This window comes from Kogia breviceps, chromosome 2 (assembly GCF_026419965.1).
Source record: "Kogia breviceps isolate mKogBre1 chromosome 2, mKogBre1 haplotype 1, whole genome shotgun sequence".
NCBI lineage: Eukaryota > Metazoa > Chordata > Mammalia > Artiodactyla > Physeteridae > Kogia > Kogia breviceps.
In genome coordinates, this window is record NC_081311.1 from 93,105,880 (window position 1) to 93,132,687 (window position 26,808).

Here is a 26,808-nt window from a genome sequence, read left to right on the forward strand (position 1 = left end):
TAACAACAACAAAAAATGTTATAACAAAATGATGACCACACAATGACTTACTTGCTTTTGTCTGTAGCCAAAGAAGATATGGTGATACTAGTAGTTTACAATCTCTAGCGAGCTTCATTCTCCAGGTTTACCTTGTATAACTGATTGGGGAAATCTTGTATCTAAATTTATTAATTTGTGTGTCTTTGATACTTATACATCTTCCTTTAAGGTTTTGCTTATAGCATTTCTCCTAAAACCAAGCAGGACCTTGTGGGGCCCTCCTGGGGACAGACCCCCATGTCCCCCCATCTTGTTTGTAGGAAAGCCTTAGCCACCTAGGCCTTCCCTGAGTTCCAAAGAGCAAATTTAATCAGAGAAGTGAAAATATGCAGAAACAAAGGAAAGCAGTCAAGCCAGACAAAATAATAATAGTTTAGCCATAAAACAAAGTCAAGGGCCTTTAGTTCCTCCTCAAGGGCCAAAACACCCTGAGCCATATCCTTGAGTTATTTTGCAGACACTAAAACTCCCATCAGATAGAAGGTAACTGCACGCTGACTACCAGTGTGTAGACCCCAGACAAGTTTGGAACCAGAAGGTTGATGATTGAGAACCCTGGAACATCACCTTATTTCCTCACCATCAACCCAGCTGGAGAACTGTGCATGAGCTAATCACATATTTCTCACACTGTCCTTAAAAACACTTCCCTGAAAGTCATTGGGGACTTCAGGTCTTCTGAGCATGAGCTGCCTGTTTTCCTTGCTTGGCACCTGCAATAAACACTGTACTTTTCTCCATCACAACCCAGCATCAGTAGATGGGCTTTGCTGTGCACTGGGCTAGGAGACCCAAGTTCAGTTAGGTAACACTCCTGCTTTGAACACTCCTCCTTCCCCACCGTTTCCTCTTTCTGCCTTCCTACCTTTATGAAATTTTTATTAGGCAGACCACATTTTGTAGTTTCCAGGAAGCCAAAGGAACTTAAACATGGTCCCTGCTTTTTCCATTCGTCAAAGCAGCTTCCACCCATATACCCCCAAGCACACCTTGACAGCTTCGTGTATCTGAACTGCCATTGGTGCTACTTTTACACATAGCCTGTGTTGCAGCATGTCCTTAACGGTTCTGTGCATTCATGGGAGGGATTAACCGCATCTTCACGCCCCTTGTTATGCCCAATACACAGCACGGTGTTCGGTGTCTCATGAGGGTTGAAAAGATATATGTTGATGGTAATGAGATTCTCACTCTTAAATTGTTTTCTGAAATTGGTAGGCTTAAAATACGATGTCAGACAGTGATCAATACTCCAGATGTTTTAGGCCAAATTGGCAGAATAAATGTGTATAAATCATGAAGATCAGAGAGCCTCTCCCAGAGCGTTTAGAAGGCACTTAAGGGTGAAACTGAGAAACTGATGACCTACATGTATAATCCATTGTTTCAACTGACCTTTATGTCAGAAAGGTGTTAAGTAGCACATGCAAGCCCTTTCATAATAGACAGACTCCAGAAAGCTCCAGAAAATCAGAGACCATCCTATCATCCAGGCCAAAGGATTCTATCAAACAAGACCAGATGGCTGACATATTTGGGAAGGGGCAACATGATTTTAGAGGAGAAAACTGTAAACTGGATATTAATAAAATGCAGTATATTCAGATAATGTACTTCAGGGTCATGGGAAGAGGAAAAGGATCCTGATTAACTTGTCCAAGATCAATCAGGAACGACGTGGATGAGGTGATTTAAAAATGGGGCTCCTAGGGGCTTCCCTGGTGGCGCAGTGGTTGAGAGTCCGCCGGCCGATGCAGGGGACGCGGGTTCGTGCCCCGGTCCGGGAGAATCCCACATGCCGCGGAGCGGCTGGGCCTGTGAGCCATGGCCGCTGAGCCTGTGCTCCGCAGCGGGAGAGGCCACAGCAGTGAGAGGCCCCCGTACGGCAAAATAAATAAATAAATAAATAAAATGGGGCTCCTGATCATTAACAAGGTCCTCCTGTGGAGCACAGGGAACTCTATTCAATACCCTGGGATAGACCACCATGGAAAAGAACATGAAAAGAATACATACACATGTATAACTTAATCACTTTGTTGTAGAGCAGAAATTAACACACATTGTAAATCAACTACACTTCAATAAAACAAATTAAAAAATAAAAATAAAAATAGGTCTCATATTAAAACATACACATTGGAGGCTGTCTTTGAAATTTCAGAGTGATAAGTAGCAGAATATAAAGGAAAGTAGCAATGTCCATAGGGGAGAATGTATGTTTGGAACATGTACATGTTGTATGCAGGAAACATAGGTGGATTCATGAAGGGTTTGAATACTGACATACAAGGGACACAGGGCTGAAAAGGTAATCTGTGCATATAATAGGGACAGTAAGTGTTTCTCCTGCAATATCTTTCAAAACGACTGGTAACAGGACTCTGGTCTCTGTGGATTTAAAGAGCTAGAGGTTCCCATGTACCAAATAAATTGAACGTCAGTTCAGCCAACTGAATGTTGGCTGAAGTTGCTGCTCAGAGCTCGAATCTTAATATTTGTGTTATTTGGGCATGTCTACAAGCCAACCAGAAAGAGATTTGGGATGTGCTAAGATTCTAAAAGTCTTGCTAAGTTTGTCCCCAAGACACCTTCACACCTGATTATTTAGTGAAGTGAGGACTCTGGCTTATTCATAAATCATAATGCATTCATTGCTTGCTACATGGCTGCTTGCTGGCCTCATTCGTGAACACTGCATTCAGAGCCAGTTCAGAAACTCTGCAAATTGGATTTTTAGAGCATGAATATCTGCTACTGTATATTGGACAGGTATATTTCCGGGATTCTTTTTCTGAAATAAAGTTTGCAAAATAAAATAAATCTCTTGAGTACTAGCAAATTGATATCCTACCCAAGGGGTATGCTATAGTTGTATTGCTTGGTAAATCAACTTTAAAAGACATTACAAACTCCATATCATCTGAAAATTGAAGATCTTCAAAAGACCTTGTGAAAGTCTCATTCAAGATATTTCTATTTCTGTGATACACAATCCTTAATTAAGTCAATACTTGGTATTGATGTTTTGGGGTACTGACTTTTTTCTGAAAAGTTGAACCATTTAGAGAGTTTTATAAAACCCTCTTGTTTGGCTATTGCTTTTTTCTTGTTTATCAGGATTAACTTTTGTGAAACAGAGAAACTCTCAAGGTAACCTCTTCATTCAATAACATAATCTGGTGGAAATACCAATGCAAATTAGGCACGAGTCAGATTTTATACATGTTCATGAAATGTTTGGTAAAATACTCTGAGTTACTGTTTGATGGGTATTCTATAAGGCCTATACAGTTTCAGAGAGTTTGAGCACTATTTATAACATATAGAGATATAGTTAGATAGTATTAGTGCTTTCTCACTTTTAAATTTTAGCAGCACGTGAAAGACACAATAGGGTTTAACATTCTTCTGGAGTGGGCCTGGCAAAGTCTAAGGTGAGAAAGATAAATCAGTTCCGTGAAAATTAGAAAACAAATTCAAGTATAGTAAAGAAGAAATAGAAAGTACAGTTTCTGCAATCAAGTATAGTTAGGAATCAGTCTTGGTTTGTGTTCTGGCATCACCAGTGTCTGGTTATGTGAGCTTGGGTTGGTCTCTGAACCCTGAATCTCCAGAATTTATAACACCTCTTTATGTATACGGAATGGCATTTGTGTACAAATGCCACGTGCAGTTGGTCTCCAGTAGCCGTCCATTCCCTCGAAAGTGATACGAGGGGACATGCATTGTTTTTCCAAATTTGAGCCTTGTTAGTATGCACGACTTACCACCATGTCCCCGCCCCATGTCACTGGAGGGGTGAAGACCCCTCCCCAAGTCTTTCCTCCTCCTGCGGTTTGCATCTAACAGGTTGGTCCTGAAGCTGCCTCCCCTCCCAAGGGCCCTGCAGGCATTGGAAGTGTCTCTGGGGAGGCCTTAGCCAGCCCTCACCACCTTCCTGTGCACAACGGTTCCCTGCCTTTTCTCCTCTGCCCGCCCAGCATCTTTTGCCTCCTCCCAAAGGCCAAGGCTATTCTGAGGTGAGGAAAGGGACAGGCACGAGAATCGTGTCCTCCCCTCCAATTCTGTAAGCACTAATAATTCTGCAGTTCTTGTAATAGCCATCCAAAACATAGTGCAGGCTACGTGTCCAGTAATAATAGGCTTGGAGCCTACCAGGACTTATAAAACAGGCCCCTGCCTTCAAGGGGCTTGGAGTTTTGTGGAAGCACAGGCAAACCAACAGGGGCAAGAAAGTGAAATAGGCCTTACGCCCGCTGGTCACAAGCCCAGAGAAATTGTCCATTCTTGAAATACATCCTGATCCACAGGACAGGGCAAAAGCAGGTCATTTGATTCTGAAGAAAATGAAACTGAGAGTTTTTATAAAAGTTTAGATAAAAGAACTCAAAACTTCAATCTGAAAAGCAACCAGTTCTGACTGAAAATGCTAAAGCAAATAAATAACACCGTATCTATTTGTCCCCCTCAAGTCAGCATAAAATCTTAAAATTATGCCTCAAGATGGAAGGTGTGCTTATTTCTCTTTTCAAACTAAACACAAACTAAAAAAAAAAAAAAAAAATAAAATAAACTCCTGTAAAATTTATGGGGGTTTCAAAATTGAGGAAAAAACAGAAGAGTCCCCAAAAGACTATTTGTAAAATGAAGAAAACCCATGCTCTCCATAAATATTACCACCCACCTAATATTACAAGCCACTCCGAATAAAGATGACTATTATAATATTCTCCAGTTTCAATCTGCCATAACTAATCTTAATCCTCAGTTTACTATTATTTTCAATTACGAATAGTGATGGGTAAGCAATTAACAAATAACAATGAATATAAAATAGAATTTGTTTTCCCAGCAGAGTGAGACCAATACAGAAAAATGTATGTGTAAACAGCAGCATTTGGAAAGTGTGATTGGGATTGATTTAAGAGGAAAAACAATTAAGGACATTATGAGAAGGAAAGCTAATGCTGGCAACCGCTAAATCTTCACCTCCTATGCACATTTAGAAAAAAGTAACTATCTGGTGAGGTTTTTTTCCCAAAAGCAAAAGTGACCTGAACCAACACATTATTTTATTTGATGTGTTTAAGTCTATGAGGTCTCCTCTGGGTGCCTTTTGCCCCTGCCTCGACCTCCAATTCCTCACCTCATAATTTGGGGACAGCCTTTCACTCACCTTTTGGGGTCAAGAGCTTGGGTCCAGGGTTGTGGAAGGCACAGTTTTTTTTTTCATAACCTGGACCAAACTGTCTTTTACTTCCAAGCTGCAGATTGTTTATAAAGGCAGAATCATTCTAAATTTTATATTTTCATTCAATAACATAACACTTTTAATTGTTTTCAAAACTGGAATAGGCAGTTGAACACAATGACTTTAAAGTCAGACCAGGTTGTGGATTACCGGAGCAAGATGCACCAACTGGGCAACTCTGGTCGAGGTACATAACTGAGCTAATTGCATCATGACAAGGTATGTAAAGTACCTGGTACGTAATAAGTAAATATTTACATATATACACTACTAGATATTTACTTATTCTGTAACAGGCACTTTACATACCTTGTCATGATGCAATTAGCTCAGTTATGTATGTACTAAATGTAAAACAGATGGCTAGTGGGAAGCAGCCGCATAGCACAGGGAGATCAGCTAGGTTCTTTGTGACCACCTAGAGGGGCGGGATAGGGAGGGCGGGAGGGAGGGAGACGCAAGAGGGAGGAGATATGGGGATATACGTATATGCATAGCTGATTCACTTTGTTATAGAGCAGAAAGTAACAAGCCATTGTAAAGCAATTATACTCCAATAAAGATGTTAAAAAGAACAGGTAAATATTTAATAAACACATACTCAGTCAACCAATACACTCTTGTCAACTATCAGACTTCCATGCTGTAGTTCTCTTTTTATCCCTGAAAGAACTGAGGCCCAGTCAGTGAAATCCTCAAGTTACCAGAAAAGGGGGAAAACACTCAACTCTTTGCAACAGACACCTTCATTTCCCTAGGAACTGGCGTCATGTTGCAGACAGGACCTAGATATGGTCTAATTATTTCTGAATGGGTGCACAACAGTTATCAAGCTACCGGCAATCTGGATAGAGGAAAATGACAGAAACGTTCACTGGCTACCAGGAGGGCATCTCAGTTTTATTTAGCTGATGAGAAAATCTGTCCTACCCAGATGCTGTCTTCTTGCTTGTACTGTTTCCAGTTGCGTCCTGTGTCACTGAACATCAGGCTGTAGCTCGTCACCCAGTCAGAGCTTCCATATCTTCCCTGCGTGGCCACTGCTGTAATCTCCACTCTGTTGCCCAGGTCCATCTGGAGCCACTGCTGAGCACTGGAATCGGCTGGGGACCAACCGCCAGTTCCTGGAAGAAGATCAGAGAGAGGGAGTTGCAGCAACATCTCACAGAGTCGCGACTGTCACCGCTCACAGAGGAAAAAAAAAAAACAAAACGGTGTTCAACTAAGGTGTCTGTAACCAAAATACGTCTGCCTCTCTTCATAAACCCCTGGTACTTTCTTTTTTAAAATTTTATTGGAGTAGAGTTGATTTACAATGTCATGTTAGTTTCAGGTGTATGGCAAAGTGATTCAGTTATACATATGCGTATATCCACTTTTTTTCAGATTCTTTTCTCACGTGGGTTATCACAGAATGTTGAGTAGAGCTCCCTGTGGTATACAGTAGGCCCTTGTGATTATCTATCTTATATATAGTAGTGTTTGTATGTTAATCCCAAGCTCCTGATTTATCCCTCCTCCCCCCATGTTTCCCCTTTGGTAACCATGAGTTTTTTTTCTATGTCTGTGAGTCTATTTCTGCTTGGTAAATAAGTTCATTTGTATCGTATTTTAGATTCCACATATAAGTGATATCTTAGGATATTTGTCTTTGTATGACTTACTTCACTTAGTATGATCATCTCTAGGTCCATCTATGTTGCCACAAATGGCATTATTTCATTCTTTTTTTAATGGCTGAGTAATATTCCACTGTATATATAGACCACATTTTCTTTATCCATTCATCTGTCAGTGGACATTTAGGTTGTTTCTATGTCTTGCCTGTTGTGAATAGTGCTGCAATGAACATTCTTGACCCAATTTTCCTTCTCCTCCTCCATCAAATTCCCTTTTATGGTTTAATATTAATCTCGAATTGTTTCCCCTATGATTCATCCTCTCTTTTCTCAGTTATTACAGTTTTCATCTTCTGGATTCCTAATGGAATGTCACCTATTTTTTAAGTTTTTTACAACTTTAACCTTTAACATGCCTTATACCCTCTTCCTGACTGGTCTTTCCTTCCTTCCTTCTTTGCTTTCTTCTTCCATTCCTCCCTTTCTTTTCTCTGATCCTTAGCTCTTCCTAAATACATGCTGTGAACCTGCTGTGGACCAGACATTTTGCTGTGGATGCAAAGATGCATGATAGCTGACTATGCCTTTGAGAGGTTAGTGTTCACTCATTCAACAGATGCTCACTGAGCACCGGGAGGTTGCTCGATGCTGAAAAGAGAGACACACACACACACGAAAATGTGTAATGTGATGTGAAAGAGAGCCTTCAGAGAGGTGAACACAAGGTTCAATAGAAGCACAGATGACAGAATGCCTAGGTAGGTGATCAGAAAGCCCTAGAGGCAGTGAGAGTGGAGCTGAAAGCTGTTTCCCCAGCAAACAAAGTGAGACAAAGTTGGAGAGACCAACCCAGGCCAAGGAAATGGCACATGCAACATCTCAGAGAGACATAAGAGGACCCCCCTCCCTGGGTCTCCTTGTGATTCTATATGTTTGACACACAGCAACAACATTCTGACACGTGACCAAAGCCTTTGAGCCCCAGAATTTTATTATTTGACACATTGGAACTTTGCAGAAGATCAATATGAACACCTGCTTCTTTGGAAGACTTGTGGCCTAAGTTTTCTGTTTTCATTTCCCATAGGTATAAAGAGGTCCGTATTTATTCTTCCTGACCCAAGGGTCCACAAGACACCTGCATCCTGAGTGGGACCTATTGTAGGATGTGTATGCCATGGGTGCACCCCAAATTTCATAGCAGCACTATTTACAGTAGCCAGGATATGGAAGCAACCCTAAGTGTCCAAGGAGAGATGAATGGATAAACAAGATGTGTTACATATACACAATGGAATATTAGTCAGCCATAGAAAATAATGAAATAATGCCATTTGCAGTAACATGGATGGACCTAGAGATTATCATACTAAGCGAAATAAGTCAGCCAGAGAAAGACAAATGCCATATGATATCACTTATATGTGGAATCTAAAAAAAATGCTACAAATCCACATATATACAAAGCAGAAATAGACCCCCAGACATAGAAAACAAAGTTATGGTTACCAAAGGGGAAAGGTGGGGGAGGGATAAAATAGGAGTTTGGGAGTAACATATACACGCTAGTATACATAAAACAGACAACCAACAAGGACCTACTGTATGGCACAGGGAACTACGCTCAACATTTTGTGATAACCTATAAGGGAAAAGAATCTGAAAAAAAAATAGATATGTATTATGTATAACTGAGATAAATATTATGAATAACTTCTGTGCTGTATACCTGAAACTAACACAACACTGTAAATCAACTATACTTCAATTTAAAAAAAAAGAAAGAATGTAACCCTTTTGTTAAGAACCTTGCTCAGGGCATCACGTTGGGTGATTCATTGGATTTTTAATTTAGAGGCGTTAACCAATAAGTCCCTTTTGATTTCAACCTGTGCCACTGAAAATCATTTTAGTGATGTCCCAGTTTACATTCTTGCCACCTCGGGAGGACTCAACTGGACCCCTCCTTGGTACTGAGAACTTTCTGAGTCCCCACTGGCTGCCCACACCAGAGATAGCTTGTCATCATCTGGGAGAGGGCAAAGGGGGCAGAGAACATGAGATGGGCCCTACTCTGGCCACAAGGCACATTCATCGATTTCATCCCAATAAAGAGCTAGTACTGTAGCCAGGTAGGACCCTATGAGGTCTTCCCAGAATAGACCACCACCAATGTCCTCTGCCAGCCTTCTGTCTGTAGAAAAACTTTAGTCAAAGAATAAATTTAATCAGAGAAATCAGAATACGCAGAAAGGAAAATAGTCAAGCAAGACAAATAATAACACTTTAGCCATTAAACAAAGTCAAGGACTTTTAGTTCCTCCTCAAGGACTGTAGATACTATTCTGAGCCATGTCCTTTGAGCTGTTTTGCAGATACTGAAACCCCCAACAAGTGGGAGAAGTTAACTAAATGCTGCCCATAAGCACAGAGATCCCAGACCAGTTGGAACCAGAAGGTTGATGATGCTGACTCCCAATGACCTCACCACCAGCCAATCAGAAGAAAGTCCACAAGCTGACCACACTCCCTACAACCCCCCTCCCTCACCCTGTCTTTAAAAACATTTCCCTGCAAACCTTCAGGGGGTTCAGGTCTTTTAAGCGCTAGCTGCCCTGGACTCCTTCCTTGGTGCCCTGTGATAAAGCTATCTCTTTCTACTTCACCCGGATGTCTGTCTCCGAGATTCAGTCTGGCACTGGTGTACAGAGGCTGAATTTCGGCAACAGTACATTTGTTTGACAACATTTTGTTCTCACTTCCCTGACAAGATTCAAATGCAAGGAAAGAAAGAGAAGTATGCTCATCTCCTACCGTGGAATGTCTTTTTATTAAGTGTTTTGCAAGACATGAATACCCAGTACTGCTGGTATCCACTACTATCTGTTCTCTCTTCCTCCTGTAGTAATAGGACCGCAGAGAGTGCATGGCTTTACTACAATTTTCAGTTCTCAGTACCTTTCGAGTTGTGGCCCTATGGACAAATTCTCTCCAGGAAAAATGTGAGTGTGAAGATGTGCCCCCTGCCGGCCATCAGGTCTCTTCCCCACTTGCTTTCCCCTTTCACCACTGATGGATGCAGCCGACAAGGACCCAGAAGACGGCAGGACCTCAGCATGGAAAGATGCCAGATTCCCGCATCATCACATGTAAACTACAGTATGAATGAGAACTAAAGACTTATTTTGTTTAAGCTATTGTGTAGTGGAATCTATTTGATACTGCAGTTTAACCTACCTTAATACATACAAAGTACCTGGTAGAGTAAATAGAATAATGCCCATATTATAGTTGGGGAAACTGAGGTCCAGCAAGTGTAGAACACCTGGAACTCAGGATGCAAGCACAGCTATTTGAGACTATTATGTAACAGAAAAAAAGGTTTCTAGAAACCAGAAAATCAAGAAGGGGAAAAAGCACTGGGAGGAGGCATTTGAGCAGAGATTCTGAGCTGCTAGGTCCACAAGTACTTTTTAAATCAATGAATCCTGTCTTCACCAATATGTCCACAATTCCCAATCTTTTCTACCCTCTCCCAACTTCTCAAAACTGTCAGGGAGGTCCAAGAAGGAGGAGATATTACATTTCCAAGAAATCTAAAATTGTTCTGAACCTACTCTTTATTTCCACTTAATTTCTCCTGCCCATTTCATGAGACCTCTTTCTTCTTAAGTGAAAAAAAGCAAGGCTGTGTAAACTATATGATTTCAACAATATTAAAACATGATAGAAAATAAATGTGTATGGTGATTTCTTCTGAGTGATGAAAGTATGAGTGATTTTATTCTTTTATGCTCTTTGCATGTAACATTTTCTATTATCAGCATGTCTTTCTTTTGTAAACTGAGACCCATTTTTACATGGCTTATTGCATAAAGAATATATGTAGTGATTTGACATTTGATGGTATAATGCAGAACTCTTTGTGTGACCATCACAATTTTTGAAATGAAAATCCTCAAACCTTAACTATTTCTCTTTACCCCCCTATTGTCCACAACTAGACTCCTTAGTCATGCTTTAGAGTTTTTCCTTCATTTGTTCTAATTATTCTTATCATATTTACATATGATAAGAAATTATGTTAATGATGGAAGAAAGGAAATAAAATAACAAGGAACTTTTCCAACCTCCTTGCAAAGAATAAAATCACAAGAGACTGACCCAAACCAAACCAAAGCAAAAAGCTATTGCTAAAAATATTTCTTCAATTCTGTCTAAAGAAAATCACATCACCCTTTTGCCCACAGTAAAAAACCTTAGTTTATTACCCCCCCCCCACAATTAACAAAAATGAAATTGTTGATGTTAGCATTCATCAACACGTCAAGTTAAGAATCTTCCAAACCCAGGAGCTTCAGCCTAAGCTCTTAAAATGGAGGAGCACTGTCTGCGTGATAATTGCCAAGGACTTTTTCCCTGCTCTTGATGGTGTTCCCAGCATTACAGCTAATAGGCAAGACATCCAAGGTTGCCACGGTTGCTATGGCAAACAATTTTATTCCTTCCACCAAACAATAAGTGTGTTTTCACAAATTACGAGAGTAGCCTGAAGATACTATTTGCAGTTGCTTTTAAGGCACACAGTGCCCACGTTAGCTTTCTGTTTCTGAATTGTTATCTAGATCAAGGGGTAACATACACACAGGTACCTGCGTGTGGCAAGTTACAGGTGTTAACTAAGGCAGTGCTCTCTGTAATTTTGACTGCAATATAAATAATCAAGAATTACAATTCCCGTAAACCCTGCAGTTTGAATCAAAAGGAATTTAGTGGAAATTTAAAGGAAAATTATAATTTTAAGGGAAAAGTAACCCCCTTAGGTTTTGACAGCATCTAGAACACGGGGTCTAGAATGATTTGCAGGCTATAACTTAGTTTATTCTTAGAACAGCCCAAACATCATACCCTACATGCCATGTGATTTCACTTTGGGGGAAAAGATGGAACTGAAAGTCAAGAGCCTTGGTTCTAGACCCAGCTCTGCTCCTGAGGTTAGGTTAGATGAGATTCTCAAATGTGTTCAATCATCAGAAAACACCTGGAGTGCCTGTGAAGATGACAGATTCCTTGGCCCACTCCTTGCTAACTTATGCAGGGAAAGGTGCTCATGACATGCTGAGTGGTTTAGGAAACATTGGAGAAAATAGCTTCTAAAGTTTCAGTTATACTATTTTACTAAGAAGAGTTGAATTCTTTACTCTCACTGTTGTGGCCTCTCCCACTGCGGAGCACAGGCTCCGGATGCGCAGGATCAGCAGCCATGGCTCACGGGCCCAGCCGCTCCGCAGGGCATGTGGGATCCTCCCGGACCGGGGCACGAACCCGTGTCCCCTGCATCAGCAGGCGGACTCTCAAGCACTGCGCCACCAGGGAAGCCCCAACATGCTATTCTTGGTGATTATAAACAAACAAACAAAAAAACAGCATGAAATCACCTCTGGATCTAAAGATGGACAGTCTTCTCCAATTTGATGCCCAATCACCCACCCCTAAGCACAGATGGAAACTTAAAAGTCAAACTTACAATTTCCCAGGAAATCTAAAAATTTGTGAATTCAGAAATACCCCTCTTTGCTCTTGATTGGACACTTTTTTTTCACACCCAGTTAACCCTTTTACTTCTTCTCATTACCCTTATTCTACAGGCCCTTGGAGTGTTCATTCACTCACAATACTAGCTAGCACTTGGATAGTCCTTGCTCAGTACACGGCACTGCCCCAGACACTTGGCAGACGTGGACTCACTCATCATCCCAGAAGCTCTTCATGATTGGTATTATTATCATTATTCCATTTGACAGAAGGAAAAACTGAGGCCAGAATTTTTGGTCAGCTTTTCCAAGATCACACAAGGGGTCAGTGGCAGAACAGGGGATTCAAACCCAGAAAACTGGGCCTCCGAGCCCCACTCTTAACCACTCAGCTGTGGGGCCTCTCAGCAGCATGGACAGAGCATGCTCGCCTTCTTCCTTCTTTTTTATAATAGCAATTCTCTCTAGAAACATAATTCACATTCCACCTCTTCTTCAGGTCTCACTTGATTCTCATAACAATCATCAATAGTAATTTTTTTTCATTTTTTTAAAAATAAATTTATGTATTTATTTTTGACCGCATTGGGTCTTCGTTGCTGCATGTGGGCTCTAGTTGCGGCCAGCGGGGGCTACTCTTCATTGCGGTGCGCGGGCTTCTCATTGCGGTGGCTTCTCTTGTTGCAGAGCACAGGTTCTAGGCGCACGGGCTTCAGTAGTTGTGGCACGTGGGCTCAGTAGTCGTGGTGCACGGGCTTAGTTGCTCCGCAGCATGTGGGATCTTCCCCGACCAGGGCTCGAACACGTGTCCCTGCATTGGCAGGCGGATTCTAAACCACTGCACCACCAGGGAAGTCCCTGCAATAGTATTTTTAACTTCCATTTACTAGAGAATAAACCAGGGTTAAGGGTCATCTAGTTTATCCAGATTATATGGAGAGACTGGTTTCCAACCCAGTTCTGTAGATTTCTCGTCCCTGCCTGAGGTTTCCACATGCACCAAGGTCTTAAGCAAGCAGGTAGTTACTCTTATGGAGAACTCTCAGTAAGACAACAGACCCGCTCCCTGCTCAACCCCATATACCATAGGGCTTATACCTAACTTCACATGCTCAGGTAGGCTCGGTAGGCTCTGCTCATGAAACAGAAAAACTTGTAGATAAGGCAGAAATTCCTCAATTTCTACACTGACTTCCACTTCTAACTCAGAAAGGGAAATGAAACTTGATTGATGTTACACACTGGAAATGGGCACAAAACAGATTATATACAGGTTTCTGCTAAGTGACATTTTACAACTGTCATTCTAAAAAAGAGAGTTAATTTAGTACAAGATCAACAAGAGCTAAAATAATCACATACACATAGCACTGTTAAGCCTAATCTGTTTTAAGCACACTCAGCCTGGTCATTTAAAAAACAACAGCAACAACGAAAAACCTAAAGTAAACCCTGTAGAGAATGGGTTTCCAAGATGTGTGGTTCCCCCCTGCATTTACACGAGGCCTTAAAAAGCTACAAGCACGTTCTCACAAATGACTGGGAGGTTAGACCGGATGGCTAGCTGCACTATTAATTATTAATTATTAAACATTTGGTGCCTCTGTAAGCCAAGGTTGGAGATTTTTCAGGGACAAAGCTACCTAGTGATGATAATGAGTAAGGCAGAAAGACCCCCCCCCCATAAATATTTTACTTCATGTGTGGAGAAGAGTGAAAACAACGCTCACAAACGTGCTGGTAGCTTCCTGAACCTTCACTCTGTGTGTGGTTATCATCCATGTGTAACAGGACCTGTGGTTGGGAAAGGACTTCTGAGACTGGCAGAGTACGGTCTGGAACACTGCACATCACACTTCTCCCCTGGGCATGTAGGGTAGGACCTAGACGTTGCCGGATGGCCCTGGCCAGGGCTCCTACACTTCTATCTGCACATTTATTTAGGGACTAGGGAGCCTCCTGGTGGAAAAGTAAGTGGGAACTTGACCAAACACCCTATGGGTTTCAAACAGGTAAAAAACTGTAGGAAGATGTGGAGTGGCCCCAGTGAGGCCAGTTTGCAGGGAAAAAAAAAAAAAGAGGATCATGAGAGGAGATTTATGTAAAGGAGTGAGAATTTGGATCCAAATGAGACCCAGTTATCATGATTAAGGCTGTCTCAGGAACAATGCCTGGTGGGGGTGGGGGACAGGAGCACTCTCTGTGGATGACTTAGTTTGGGTTCCCCACAAGTCAATTAGGAGACACGGATTTCCGTGTAAGTAGTTCATTTGGAAACTGACCCCAGGAAGACAGGTGAGGGGAATGGAGATAAGGCAGGGAAAAAAGGGCATCCAATCCATGGTGTGTCGGCAAGCCAGGCGGCCCTGTGTGTGAGCTCAGTCTCACTGGTGCAGAATGCACTTTGGGTTGTTCCAACAGAGCAGGAGGACACTGGGGTCAACTTTTGATTGAAGGTGGCTGGACTGCACGGCAGTGTTTAAGGCACAGAGAGAAAGCCGAGAACACAGAGAAGTCCATCTGTATGTCTTCTTTGGAGAAAAGTCTATTTAGATCTTCAGCCCATTTTTTGATTGGGTTGTTAGGTTTCTTGATATTGAGCTGCATGAGCTGTTTGTATATTTTGGAGATTAATCCCTTGTTGGTTGCTCTATTTGCAAATACTTTCTCCCATTCTGAGGGTGGTCTTTTCATTTTGTTTATGGTTTCTTTTGCTGTGCAGAAGCTTTTAAGTTTCATTAGGTCCCATTTGTTTATTTTTGCTTTTATTTTCATTACCCTAGGAGGTGGATCAAAAGAGATCTTGCTGTGATTTATGTCATAGAGTGTTTTGCCTATGTTTTCTTCTAAGAGTTTTAGAGTATCTGAACTTAAATTTAGGTCTTTAATCCATTTTGAGTTTATTTTTGTGTATGGTGTTAGGGAGTGTTCTAATTTCCTTCTTTTACATGTAGCTGTCCAGTTTTCCCAGCACCACTTCTTATTGAAGAGACTGTCTTTTCTCTACAGTATATTCTTGCCTCCTTTGTCATACATTAGGTAACAATAGGTGTGTGGGTTGATCCTGGACTTTCTATCCTGTTCCATTGATCTATATTTCTGTTTTTGTGCCAGTAGCATACTGTTCTGATATCTGTAGCTTTGTAGTGGAGCCTGAAGTCAGGGAGCCTGATTTCTCCACTCTCGCTCTGTTTTTTGTTTTTGTTTTTGTTTTGGTTTCCCTCAAGATTGTTTTGGCTATTCAGGGTCTTTTGTGTTTCCATACAAATTGTACATTTTTTTTTTCTAATTCTGTGAAAAATATCATTGGTAATTTGATAGGGATTGCACTGAATCTGCAGATTGCTTTGTGTAGTATAGTCATTTTGACAATATTGATTCTTCCAATCCAAGAACATGGTATATCTCTCCATCTGTTTGTGTCATCTTTGATTTCTTTCATCAGTATCTTATAGTTTTCTGAGTACAGGTGTTTTTCCTCATTAGGTAGCTTTATTCCTAGGTATCTCATTCTTTTTGTTGCAATGGTAAATGGGATTGTTTCCTTAATTTCTCTTTCTGATGTTTCATTGTTGGTGTATAGGAAGACATAGAGATGACCAAAAATACATAACGAGTTGCTCAATATCACCAATTATTAGAGAAATGCAAATCAAAACTACAGTGAGGTATCACCTCACACCGGTCAGAATGGCCATCATCAAAAAAATCTACAAACAATAAATCCTGGAGAGGGATGGAGAAAAGGGAACCTCCTACACCATTGGTGGGAATGTAAATTGGTACAGTCACTATAGAGAACAGTATGGGTGTTTCTTAAAACACCAAAAATAGAGCTACCATATCATCCAGCAATCCCACTCCTGGGCATATATCTGGAGAAAACCACAATTCAAAAAGATACATGCAAAAAAAACAAAAAAAACAAAAAAAAGATACATGCACCCTAATGTTCATTACAGCACTATTTACAATAACCAGGACATGGAAGCAACCTAAAATGTCCATCAACAGATGAATGGATAAAAAAGATGTGGTACATATATACAATGGGATATTACTCAGCCTTAAAAAAGAATGAAACAATGTCCTTTGCAGCAACATGGATGGACCTAGAGATTGTCATACTGAGTGAAGTAAGTCAGAAAGAGAAAGATAAATATCATATGATATCACTTATATGTGGAATCTAAAAAAAGGGTACAAATGAACTTATCTACAAAACAGAAATAGAGTTACAGATGTAGAAAACAAATTTATGGTTACCAGGGGTTAAGGGGGTGAGGGATAAATTGGGAGACTGAGATTTACATATACACACGACTGTATATAAAACAGATAACTAATAAGGATCTACTGTATAGCACAGGGAACTCTGTTCAATGCTCTGTAATGACCTATATGGGAAAATAATCTAAAAAAGAGTGGATATATGCATAGGTATAACTGAATCATTTTGCTGTACACCTGAAACTAACATAACATTGTAAATCAACTATACTCCAATTTTAAAAAAGTAAGAAGGTAGAAAAGGGAAAGTGTAATTATTGGGGTTGAAAGTGGTTCTGTTGAGGACATCCTTAGGGCCCCACTCTGATCCCCTTTAGCAGATGGAGGTGCCCCCAGCTGCATGCTGGCTGACAGCTAGAGATGTCTGTTCCCTCCTCCAGAGATTGGCCCTTGACCAAACAGAAGCCTTTTTGCCTAGGAAGCTACCACTTTCCGTCCCCATCACTACCAGTGACGGGCAGATACAAGGTTCAGAATGTGGTTCCCAGTGCTTCAAGGCAGACTGATATCCATGGTGCAAAATCTGTGGTCCAGAGCTTCCCCTCGGCATCTGAAGGAAGCTAGACTTCAGTCAAAACCATATGTCTTGCTGGCTTCCTCCACCACCTGCCCCCTTCCAGCTTAACCTGTCTCCAGAGATCATTACCCCACAAATAATTGGAACAGGAATTTCCATCTTAGCTCAGCTTCTAAGATCTTGTTCTTGTACTGAAGTGGTGAAGTCCAAGGAATAAGAGCACCGACAGCCTCTGTGACAGTGAGTGTCCTTGGCCACACGCCTGTGTGTCTGCCTGTGTTTGTGGAAGAGGGCTGTATTATTGCTCTGAAGGGTTCCTACACTCATCACTCAGACAGTTCTTCTGTGATGTCCTGCTATAAGTATCTTCCCTTGTGAAGAGTAGAGCCCCGAAGGTCCTCATGGCTCAGAAGAGTGTATCTGGCTGCACATTTCAGAGTTCAGAAGTTACACAGGAAGTGAGGAAGTTCAGCAGGAGGGCATGTGGAATTCAGAAAGTGTGAAGTTTGGTCCCAAAGCTTGGTGTCACATGTATGGCCTTTGCAGGACAAGGACTGATTCATATACACATAACAACACCCCGGCACTTTTAGAAACTTAGGTAAGAGGGTCGTGTATAAAAAACCTGAAAAGATTCTAGAACTATGCTGTTCAATACTGTAGCCAAAAGCCACCTGTGGCTATTTAAATTTAAAATAATTTAACTTAAATAAAAACTTCAGTTCCTAAGTAGCACTAGCCATATTCCAATAGCCACATGTAGTTAGTGGCTACTTTGTTAAGCAGCACAGCTATAGAATAGTCCATCCTTGCAGAAATTCCTATTGGCTAGCACTGCTCTACAATTTCTCTTATAAACTGGTGGAAACTGAGCTCTATTTTAATTTGGCAAATCAATACAATTTAATTCTATCCAACAGCTGCTCAGGCCTAGAGGAGGTTTAGTGGATTATTTATTCCTCATTTAATGACCATATGATTATTGAGTTCCACCCATGAGTAAATCAGTGTAGAAGACTGAGCAGCCAGATAAGACACTCTTTCTGTTTTCAGGCATATAGAGAAAACAAACAAAAAACACGACTTTCCCAAGATCTTTGAAGGGAAAATGGAGAAGTGGCATTGAAAGTCATTTAACACTGCAGATCTCATATTATTGACATTATCACTTAAAACTTCTCTTTCCTGAACAGCATGCATTTTGCACAGCTGAACATGCTATATACTTATCTTGGTTTCCTGAGGTCATTTTGTTTGAAAGATCGTGCCCAGTCTAAATCTCATGTCTGAGTTGAGTCACTTACTCTGTGACTTTCAGAAGTAATTCCTCTACTTCTATGAAAATAACATAGTTAATGCCTCCTTTACCAAGGATCGAGATGATTTATGTCAACACACAGATTTCAAGACTGTGGGCACAAAATGTATAAGTAACAGTTTGTCATGGTTACCCCAAGAGTGCCATCTTGGATTAAAACAAACAAACAAAACCTCTGGCCTCAGTTCAAATTTCCATCAGGAAATTACTTCTTTGATTGGAAGATGTGCAAGATAACCCAGCAAAATAGCAAGAGATATAGCTTGAGAGAGAGAGGAAGAGACATCATCATTTATTCTCTTACTCTCTATCAAACTATTAGTCTAAAGCCAGTCAAGGTAATTCCATCACCTTCAACTGTGATTGGGCTCAGAAGTGAAGAGAAAATCTGCTGGTGACTCAGCAGAGGAGGGGCTGGGTGAGCTTGGGTCCGGGAAGACTTTCACTGCTCCAAGCAGTGGCTCACAAGTCCTCAGCACATCAGAGTCACTCACAGAGCTTGGAACAATAGGGATTTCTGGGTTCTCCTGCTGGAGTTTCTGATTCGGGTGGTGGGGAATAAGTCCAGACAATCTGCATTTTCCAACACATTTCTAACACATTCTAACACATTGTACTGCTGTTCTGAGGAATCACAATTTGATGGCTTAAAAGTAAGCCATGGTCTCTTTGTTTCTCAGAACTTTGTTGAGTCTGGCTGAGATTTTGGGAGGAGCTCCAGAATGATTCTGATACTGAGGATGACATCGTTGAACTGAATTCATCAGTCCTGGAGCCTTTCCTCATCGAGGACTTCCTTTTATGTAGAGTAATGTTTCTTTTTTAATTCTTTTAAAAAATGTAAAATGAAACACAGACACAGAAAAATCTCACCAAACAAATATTTAGCTTAAATTATTACAGGGTAAACACACTTTTAACTACCACAGTGTTCACGAAATAGAAATACAGACACCTCTCAATCTCCATGTGCCTAATAATTTAATGTTTATTCAAGCTAGTGAATTGTTTTCATGCTAGTGAGTTTTCTGTTACTTACACACAAAATCACCCTCAGAAAGCTACCCCAGGGGTAATATTTGATTGCTCTGGATATCTTTGTGGAAGAGATTTATTAGAAGCAAGTCCTTAGCAAAACTAATGATAAGGATGCTTTTATAAAATCTGGATTTTTATCAAATATGTACACTGATTAGAAAAACAAAGCCCAGACACAATCAACTGGCTGCATAAACGAATACTGTGAGTCAGCTAAGTACGGTTTGAAACAGTCGAAGTGAGCCCTAAGGAAGGGAGAGCCTTAGGATAAGGGGCATTTGAACCTGAATCCTGGAGAAAGATGAAACATTCATAGCAACTCCTGTTTTCTGATTCCTTAGAGTTGGTTATACGTTACCATTTTCAGTCCATATGGTGGATTAAAAAGTCCTCAGCTCATCATTTTTTGTTTATTGAAATTTGATAGGTATTTATAAAGTTCCCTTAAAGGATTCTTTTTCAAGCTATGGAGCTGGACCTTTTTTTTTTAATTTTTTTTTACTGGAGTAATATTGATTTAAAATGTTGCGCTTTCTGTAGGTGTACAAAATCTTTTCTAGTTATACATATACATATATCTACTCATCTTTGGATACTTTTTTTTCCCCAGTGACTTTAACTATTTATTTTATATTGGAGTATAGCCGATTAACAATGTTGTGATAGTTTCAGCTACACAACTCTGTACAGCAGCGTGATTCAGTAATACGTACACATGTATCTATTCTTTATAAAATTATTTTCCCATTTAGGTTATTACATAGTATTGAACAGAGTTCCCTGTGCTAAACAGTAGGTCCTTGTTGGTTGTTGGTTATCCTTTTTAAATACGGCAGTGTGTACATGTCAATCCCAAACTCCCTAACTATCCCTTCCTTTCACCCTTGCCCCCCAACCCCAGTAACCATAAGTTCATTCTCTAAGTCTGTGAGTCCATTTCTGTTTTGAAAATACATTTGTATTTTGTACATTTGTAATTTATTTGTAATGATATTTGTAATTGTACATAAATTCATTTATATAATTTCCTTTTAGAGTCCATATATAAGCAATAATGATATCACTTATATTTCTCTTTTTCTGTCTGACTTACTTCACTCAGTATGATGATCTCTAGGTCCATCCATGTTCCTCAGCTCATCTTTTAAAAATGTATTTATTTATATATATATTTTTTTTCTTAGCTCATCTTTTAAATGTCATTTCCACAATGTCTTAGGTGAAAGACATCTTCCAGAGGGGTTGAGTAAATGGATTAGATTGAGTAGATCCTACCTAACTACTCCACGTTAGACAAAGCAAGAGTATCCACCATACAATATACTATTCAAATGCAACTTATTTCCACATGGGTGTGACACTCATTGTGAATACAACAGTACACTACCGATCATTAGACAAATATATGTCATGAATTATCCTGCTCTTAATTCCCTTACTATATTTTTAAGTTACGATGTTTAAGTTAAAAGCAATGAACTGAGGAATTGCAAAGGACCTTGGCAAAGTATTAGTTTAGCAACGTCAGACTGGTGATTCACTGAGCTGTCACTTTAAAGGCTGCCTCTTACACATAAATATAATGGAATATTACTCAGCCATAAAAAGAAATGAAACTTAGTTATTTGTACTGAGGTGGATGGACCTAGAGTCTGTCATACAGAGTGAAGTAAAGTCAGAAAGAGAAGAACAAATACCGTATGCTAACACATATATATGGAATCTAAAAAAAAAAAGTTTCTGATGATCCTAGGGGCAGGACAGGAATAAAGATGCAGACATAGAGAATGGACTTGAGGACAAGGGGAGGGGGAAGGGTAAGTTGGGACGAAGTGAGAGAGTGGAATGGACATATATACACTATCAAATGTAAAATAGATAGCTAGTAGGAAGCAGCCGCATAGCACAGGGAGATCAGCTCGGTGCTTTGTGTCCACCTAGAGGGGTGGGATAGGTAGGGTGGGAGGGAGATGCAAGAGGGAGGAGATATGGGGATATATGTTTATGTATAGCTGATTCACTTGGTTATACAGCAGAAAATAACACACCATTGTAAAGCAATTATACTCCAATAAAGATGTAAAAATAAATAAATAAATAAAGGTTGACTCTTAGAAATAATATCCACTTGGCTTTTCAAAGGAAGTGACCAGTCATTGGCAGCAAAATAAAGGGTGAATCGCATGGGTTTATCTGTCACTCTCTATGTGGCTAATACTGATGTTTAGAGTCTTTGAAGCATTATATTATTGGTGAGCAAAGGTATTCGTAAGATTCCTCCTTCCCCTCTTAACATCATTTTCTTTTGCAATGATCCTAGCTGAATAGAGAAAGGGTCATCACATGTGATTTGTCTACATTTGAGACAGTGTCCCAAGGCTCCCGTTAAATAGTAGAATATTTCTATCCTGTATCCCTCAATGATCCGTAGCTGTCCTAGTAAGAGAATAAGCCTAAGGCATTGTTTAAATATTTAGGTCAGGTTAGTTTTGCCCACAGGCATATTAGACCACAGTATGATTTTCAGGGGCATGGAGTCCGTGTCTCTCTTTCTTCCTTGATGCCTAAATATCCAGTCTTTGTGGTTAAAATACTGACAACCCCAGCTGAAATGCCAAAATTACCTGAAAGGGTTGACTATCATATCAATAACACCTTTATACTCAGGTTAAGATCTCTAATCAACATGAATAAACTGAACATGGAGTAGACAGAATTAGTTTCAAATATAAGTCCTACCAACAACTAGCTGTATATCCTTAGATCAGTGACTTGACCTCTCTGAGTCTCTTTTGTAATCTTTAAAAATATCAATAATACCAACTATCTTAGAGTACTGACGTGATGATAAAAATAAAGCTGAAGTTTCTATTTTCCAGCATGATTCCTTATTCATAATGACTTAGCAAACTTTGATTAAGAATTGAAGGAGTGGGAGTTTCAAGGATGGACCAGCACAGTGCATCTCAAATTCGAATGTGTGAATGCAACAGTTGTTAAAGCACAGGTTCTGATCAAGAAGTTTTGGAGCAGAGGCCGAGATTCTGCATTTGCAACAAGCTCCCAGGTGATGCCCATGTTACTATGCCGAGTCCACCCTTCAGGAAGAGAGGGTGCATATAAGGCAACAAAGGAAAGCATAGAACCTGATGTCTGCCATTCCTGGGGGCAGCCAGCACAGGAGAAAGGAAAGAAAACGTGCTGAAAAGGAGGAGAAAACCCTTGAAAGGGAGGGAAGGGAATCCAGTGACAGATTTCTACACACCGCATGGTCTTTTTGAACAGATTAGATTGTATCCATATCACGTCTGCCTCAATCAATCCAGACGGGACACTCTCGTGCAAGCAGGCGCTGTAGTGCTGCCGATGAAATTGTGTCCTCGGTATGGTCACCTAGCTGATCAGGAACAAGTCCCCAGGCAGCTGATATCACGCTAATTGTGAAGAGACCCTGCTTCCTGAATTGCTCCCAATCCACACCTCTTCAGGAGGGACCAGACACCGAAATGAAAACCGACATCCAAAGACCTTCATGGGTCCTTAGCTTTTTGCAACCCAAGCGCTGCCCAAGGGGGAAAGAAAAAACGGGCATCGATTTTGTGCCAAAAGGAGGGAAGATTTTTAAGCTTCTCCATTCGTCCGTGAGCCCAGAAAGCTGAAAATGCCTTGACATTGAAAAAAATCAAAATCTCCATGGTAACGAAGTTGTCATGCCAGAAACATGGTATCAACTTACATAGGCAAGCATCTCAAAAATATAGTGAGTGAGGAAGAAGAACCAAAATTTCAACATTCTATTGGTGGTGGGGGGAGGGGAGGATGGGAAAGAAAAATACAGACCTTTCCTCTCATAGAGCCGAAGATGTCCATTCCTATCTGCCTTCTAATCACATAAAGTAAAAACTTCCCCTCACTCTCAGGCGGCTCTAACCCACACAGGAGAGGCTTCATGCTGTGTCACCAACTCCTGAGTTTCCTGCCCACAGTAAGGGCTTCTCACAGCCCAGCCAACTTTAAGCCCAGATCAAAAGCTTTCTTGCCACAAAACAAATCACATTTGACAAAATCAGATCCCTCCTAAGCCACGATTACATATATTGACTTGGCAACCTCCGTGAATGGTGACCTGACCCCCAGTTTAATGTCTTTTGTTTTTTTCTTTCAAAAGTAATTAACTCTCTTCTTTGCCTTTTATTTCTTTGTGTGTGGATAAAATGTGAGGAGTGTCTGAAAGGGAGAGAACAGAAATTCCATTTGGCTGATTTCTCCCTTAGATGAGATAATAACAGCATGAAGACTGTTAGTGGGTTTTAACCGTCTGACCTCTCTCCTGGTCCAGTGAGTTGCCCAGACCTTGGTGGCACAGTACCTAAGGTCAAAGGCTGTTTCCAAGGGTGTGTTTTCTAACATAAAGATGAGTTCGTCACCGACGGAACTCAGACTTAACTTTACTCAGGGTCTGAGGGTACTCATGAGATGCCTTTCCTATATTTTTCAACTTTTGTGTTGATCTCTGCTTGGGACATGACATCGTTCCCAGCTGTGCCCCATTTCTTCCTGGTGTAGGTCAGAAATGTGTACACAGTGGAGGTGAAGTGGTCCTTAATTACCTACGTTCAGTGTATGCCACAGGTGTATATGATTCCCAGGGGATGTGGCAGTGTTAAATGGTGTCTGAAGACCTGCAGAGCCTTTATCTTTGTGAAAAAGTTCAGCAGTGAGGAGCTGGGAGGCTGCCACTGAGCACATTCATTTCAGTGAGGAAGACTTAGCTTTACGGAAGTCAGTTTTACAATGTGGATTTCATCTGCGGTGGAAAACCAGGAAGTTCTTTGACAAGTGCATGGAAGGCTGAATGGGGGAGAGTAGAAGGAAATCATGAAATATTGAGATAAGGGAGTAAATGAATGAATGAATGGAGTATATTAAAAAATATCCCAAACTTGGAGATCAAAAGAGAGTTAAGTTTGTCCTTTCAACATCATCCTGGGGCAATTTTTAACAAGTCAATTATTATTAAACTCAATTATCGTTTAATTCTCAAGGAGAATGTACCTGTCATTTGGTTTTGCTATTCATTGGCTCATTAGACCTGAGATATTATGAAGCTACATGTTAACCCATAAATGTCTGTCCAGTAGAGAAAACATTATCCCTCAAATTTTATTATACCCTAAGACATTAACTAGTTTTGTATCCACCTAGAAATTTTATTCTCATAGTCTCTTCTTTCCTCGCTGTGCCATGGCATTTTTATCTGTGAAATCGCGATAATGATAATAATAATACCTACATGAAGGGTAATTGTGAGAATTAAGTTTATGTGCCTTAAGGGCTTAGAACAGTTATGGCTCATAGTAAGTGCTAAGTATATTCTTGTGGTCTTTAGCGGTATGCTGGTAGGTATGAGCTGCTAACAGAAGGATTGTGAACTAGGCACAGGATCCATCCATTCAGGGAGGAGCCAAGCCTGATAATGACAGTGCTGGGAGCAATTGTTTAGCATCTGGCTGTGAACTTGCTGTTAAAAACACTATACAGAGAAGTCAAATTGAAACCAAGATGTTCTTTGCAATTTCCATGTATATCTGACATTATCCTAGATTTCAAACCAGGTGGAACAGTTTGCTCTTTGGGGTATATTTGCTGTCTTTCCATTTTTAAACTAAAAAGGAAGTTTTAAAGGAGGACATGTAGAAAAAAAGGGTTCATTAGACAGGGCTCTAAGTACTTCTAGGCCATTTCAGTGGACAGACAGCACATAAGGCTGTTTTTAGATGGAGACAAATAAATTATTACTTTATACTGATATTTTTCAATGTAAATTAAAAATTACAGCTTTCTCAACTTTCTAAATTTTATTTTAGAAAACATATGACAAACCCTTCTTACTATCAATAACATAATAGCTTTTGTTTTATTATAATTATACTATGTACGTTTATAGCCTATGTGTGTATTATATATATCTGTGTATATGTACACATATACTACTATACACATCCATATACATGTGTATGCATTGTGTATATATTCTATTATATATGGATTGCGTATATATATGTGTATATATATATATATATATATATATATATATATATACACAGACATACATACACACACATACACACACACTGGTTTTATATATATATATATATATATATATATATATATAAAAAACCATGTATATATGTACCTTGTTCTATATATATGACTGACTCTGTATATATCCAACCATATGTATATAATTAACTCTCTTTATATATCCTACTATACTATATACATATGTGAGTACAAAAATACACACAATACATCATTTATATTGTGTATATATGTATATATATAAAACAAAATGATAAAATCAATATTATCACTAACCACAAATATTAGCTATTCATTATATGGTGATTTGTGTTATCCATGTATACTTTTTATGAGTAGGATTTGTACCTATTTTTACCAGCTATGTGCCAGAGTTTTAGTACACTGCCTGGCACATAGTAGGTGCTCAGTAAATATTAATAGAAAGATTTGTTATTCACGAATTCATCCAATCTAGTAACTTGCAACTCTTGTTGCATTTTAGAATCACTGGGAAAGCTTGTATTTATTTAATTTATCAATATTCATTCTTGGGTCCCATTCCAGACAATTAATTCAGAATACCTGGGAGGTAGGACTCAGCATCGCTACTTACAAAGCTCTTCTATTTAATTCCCTTTAAGGGAATTCCCGGTCGGCCCTGTGAATGGACCTGTGTCGCATGATGAGTTCTAGACCAATGCATCCCGACTCTTCAACTGTATCTCCTGTCTGGCCTTCCTGATGTGGACGCTAGTTGGGAGAAGGAGGGAGGTCAACTTCCTCTCTGCCTATGTTCATGCTAACCTTGAGCTCAGGCACACGGGTGCCCCCATGAGCTGGATAATGATCATAAACTGAAGCAGAGACATCTGTGTCCTGTCGATATCTGTCCATAAACGGGGGAGCTGGCCTATGATCAGACTCACAGCTTTTCCAGAAAATGCCAAGGAGCTACTGAGGCAGTCATGACCTTCTGCCACTGCACGACTGGGTGGGACTGAGACCAACTGTGGCTCCAGAGGCCCTGTGGGAGAGCCTCTATTAAAATCTGCCAACCTGTGTTTCTTATTGAAATGACAAATGTAACTCCCTGTCCCAGTCTCTCTCTACCC

The 26,808-nt window shown here is 40.2% G+C and overlaps 1 protein-coding gene across 1 annotated transcript in view; it reads right to left on the reverse strand.

The window, feature by feature from the left end:
* The window catches only part of CNTNAP5 (contactin associated protein family member 5), an 857,380-nt gene that overhangs the window by 617,103 nt on the left and 213,469 nt on the right, over positions 1 to 26,808 (reverse strand). Inside the window, exon 3 of the mRNA XM_059053215.2 lies at positions 6,227 to 6,420. Coding sequence (XP_058909198.2) covers positions 6,227 to 6,420 — 194 coding nt within the window. The remainder of the gene's footprint in view (positions 1 to 6,226; positions 6,421 to 26,808) is intronic.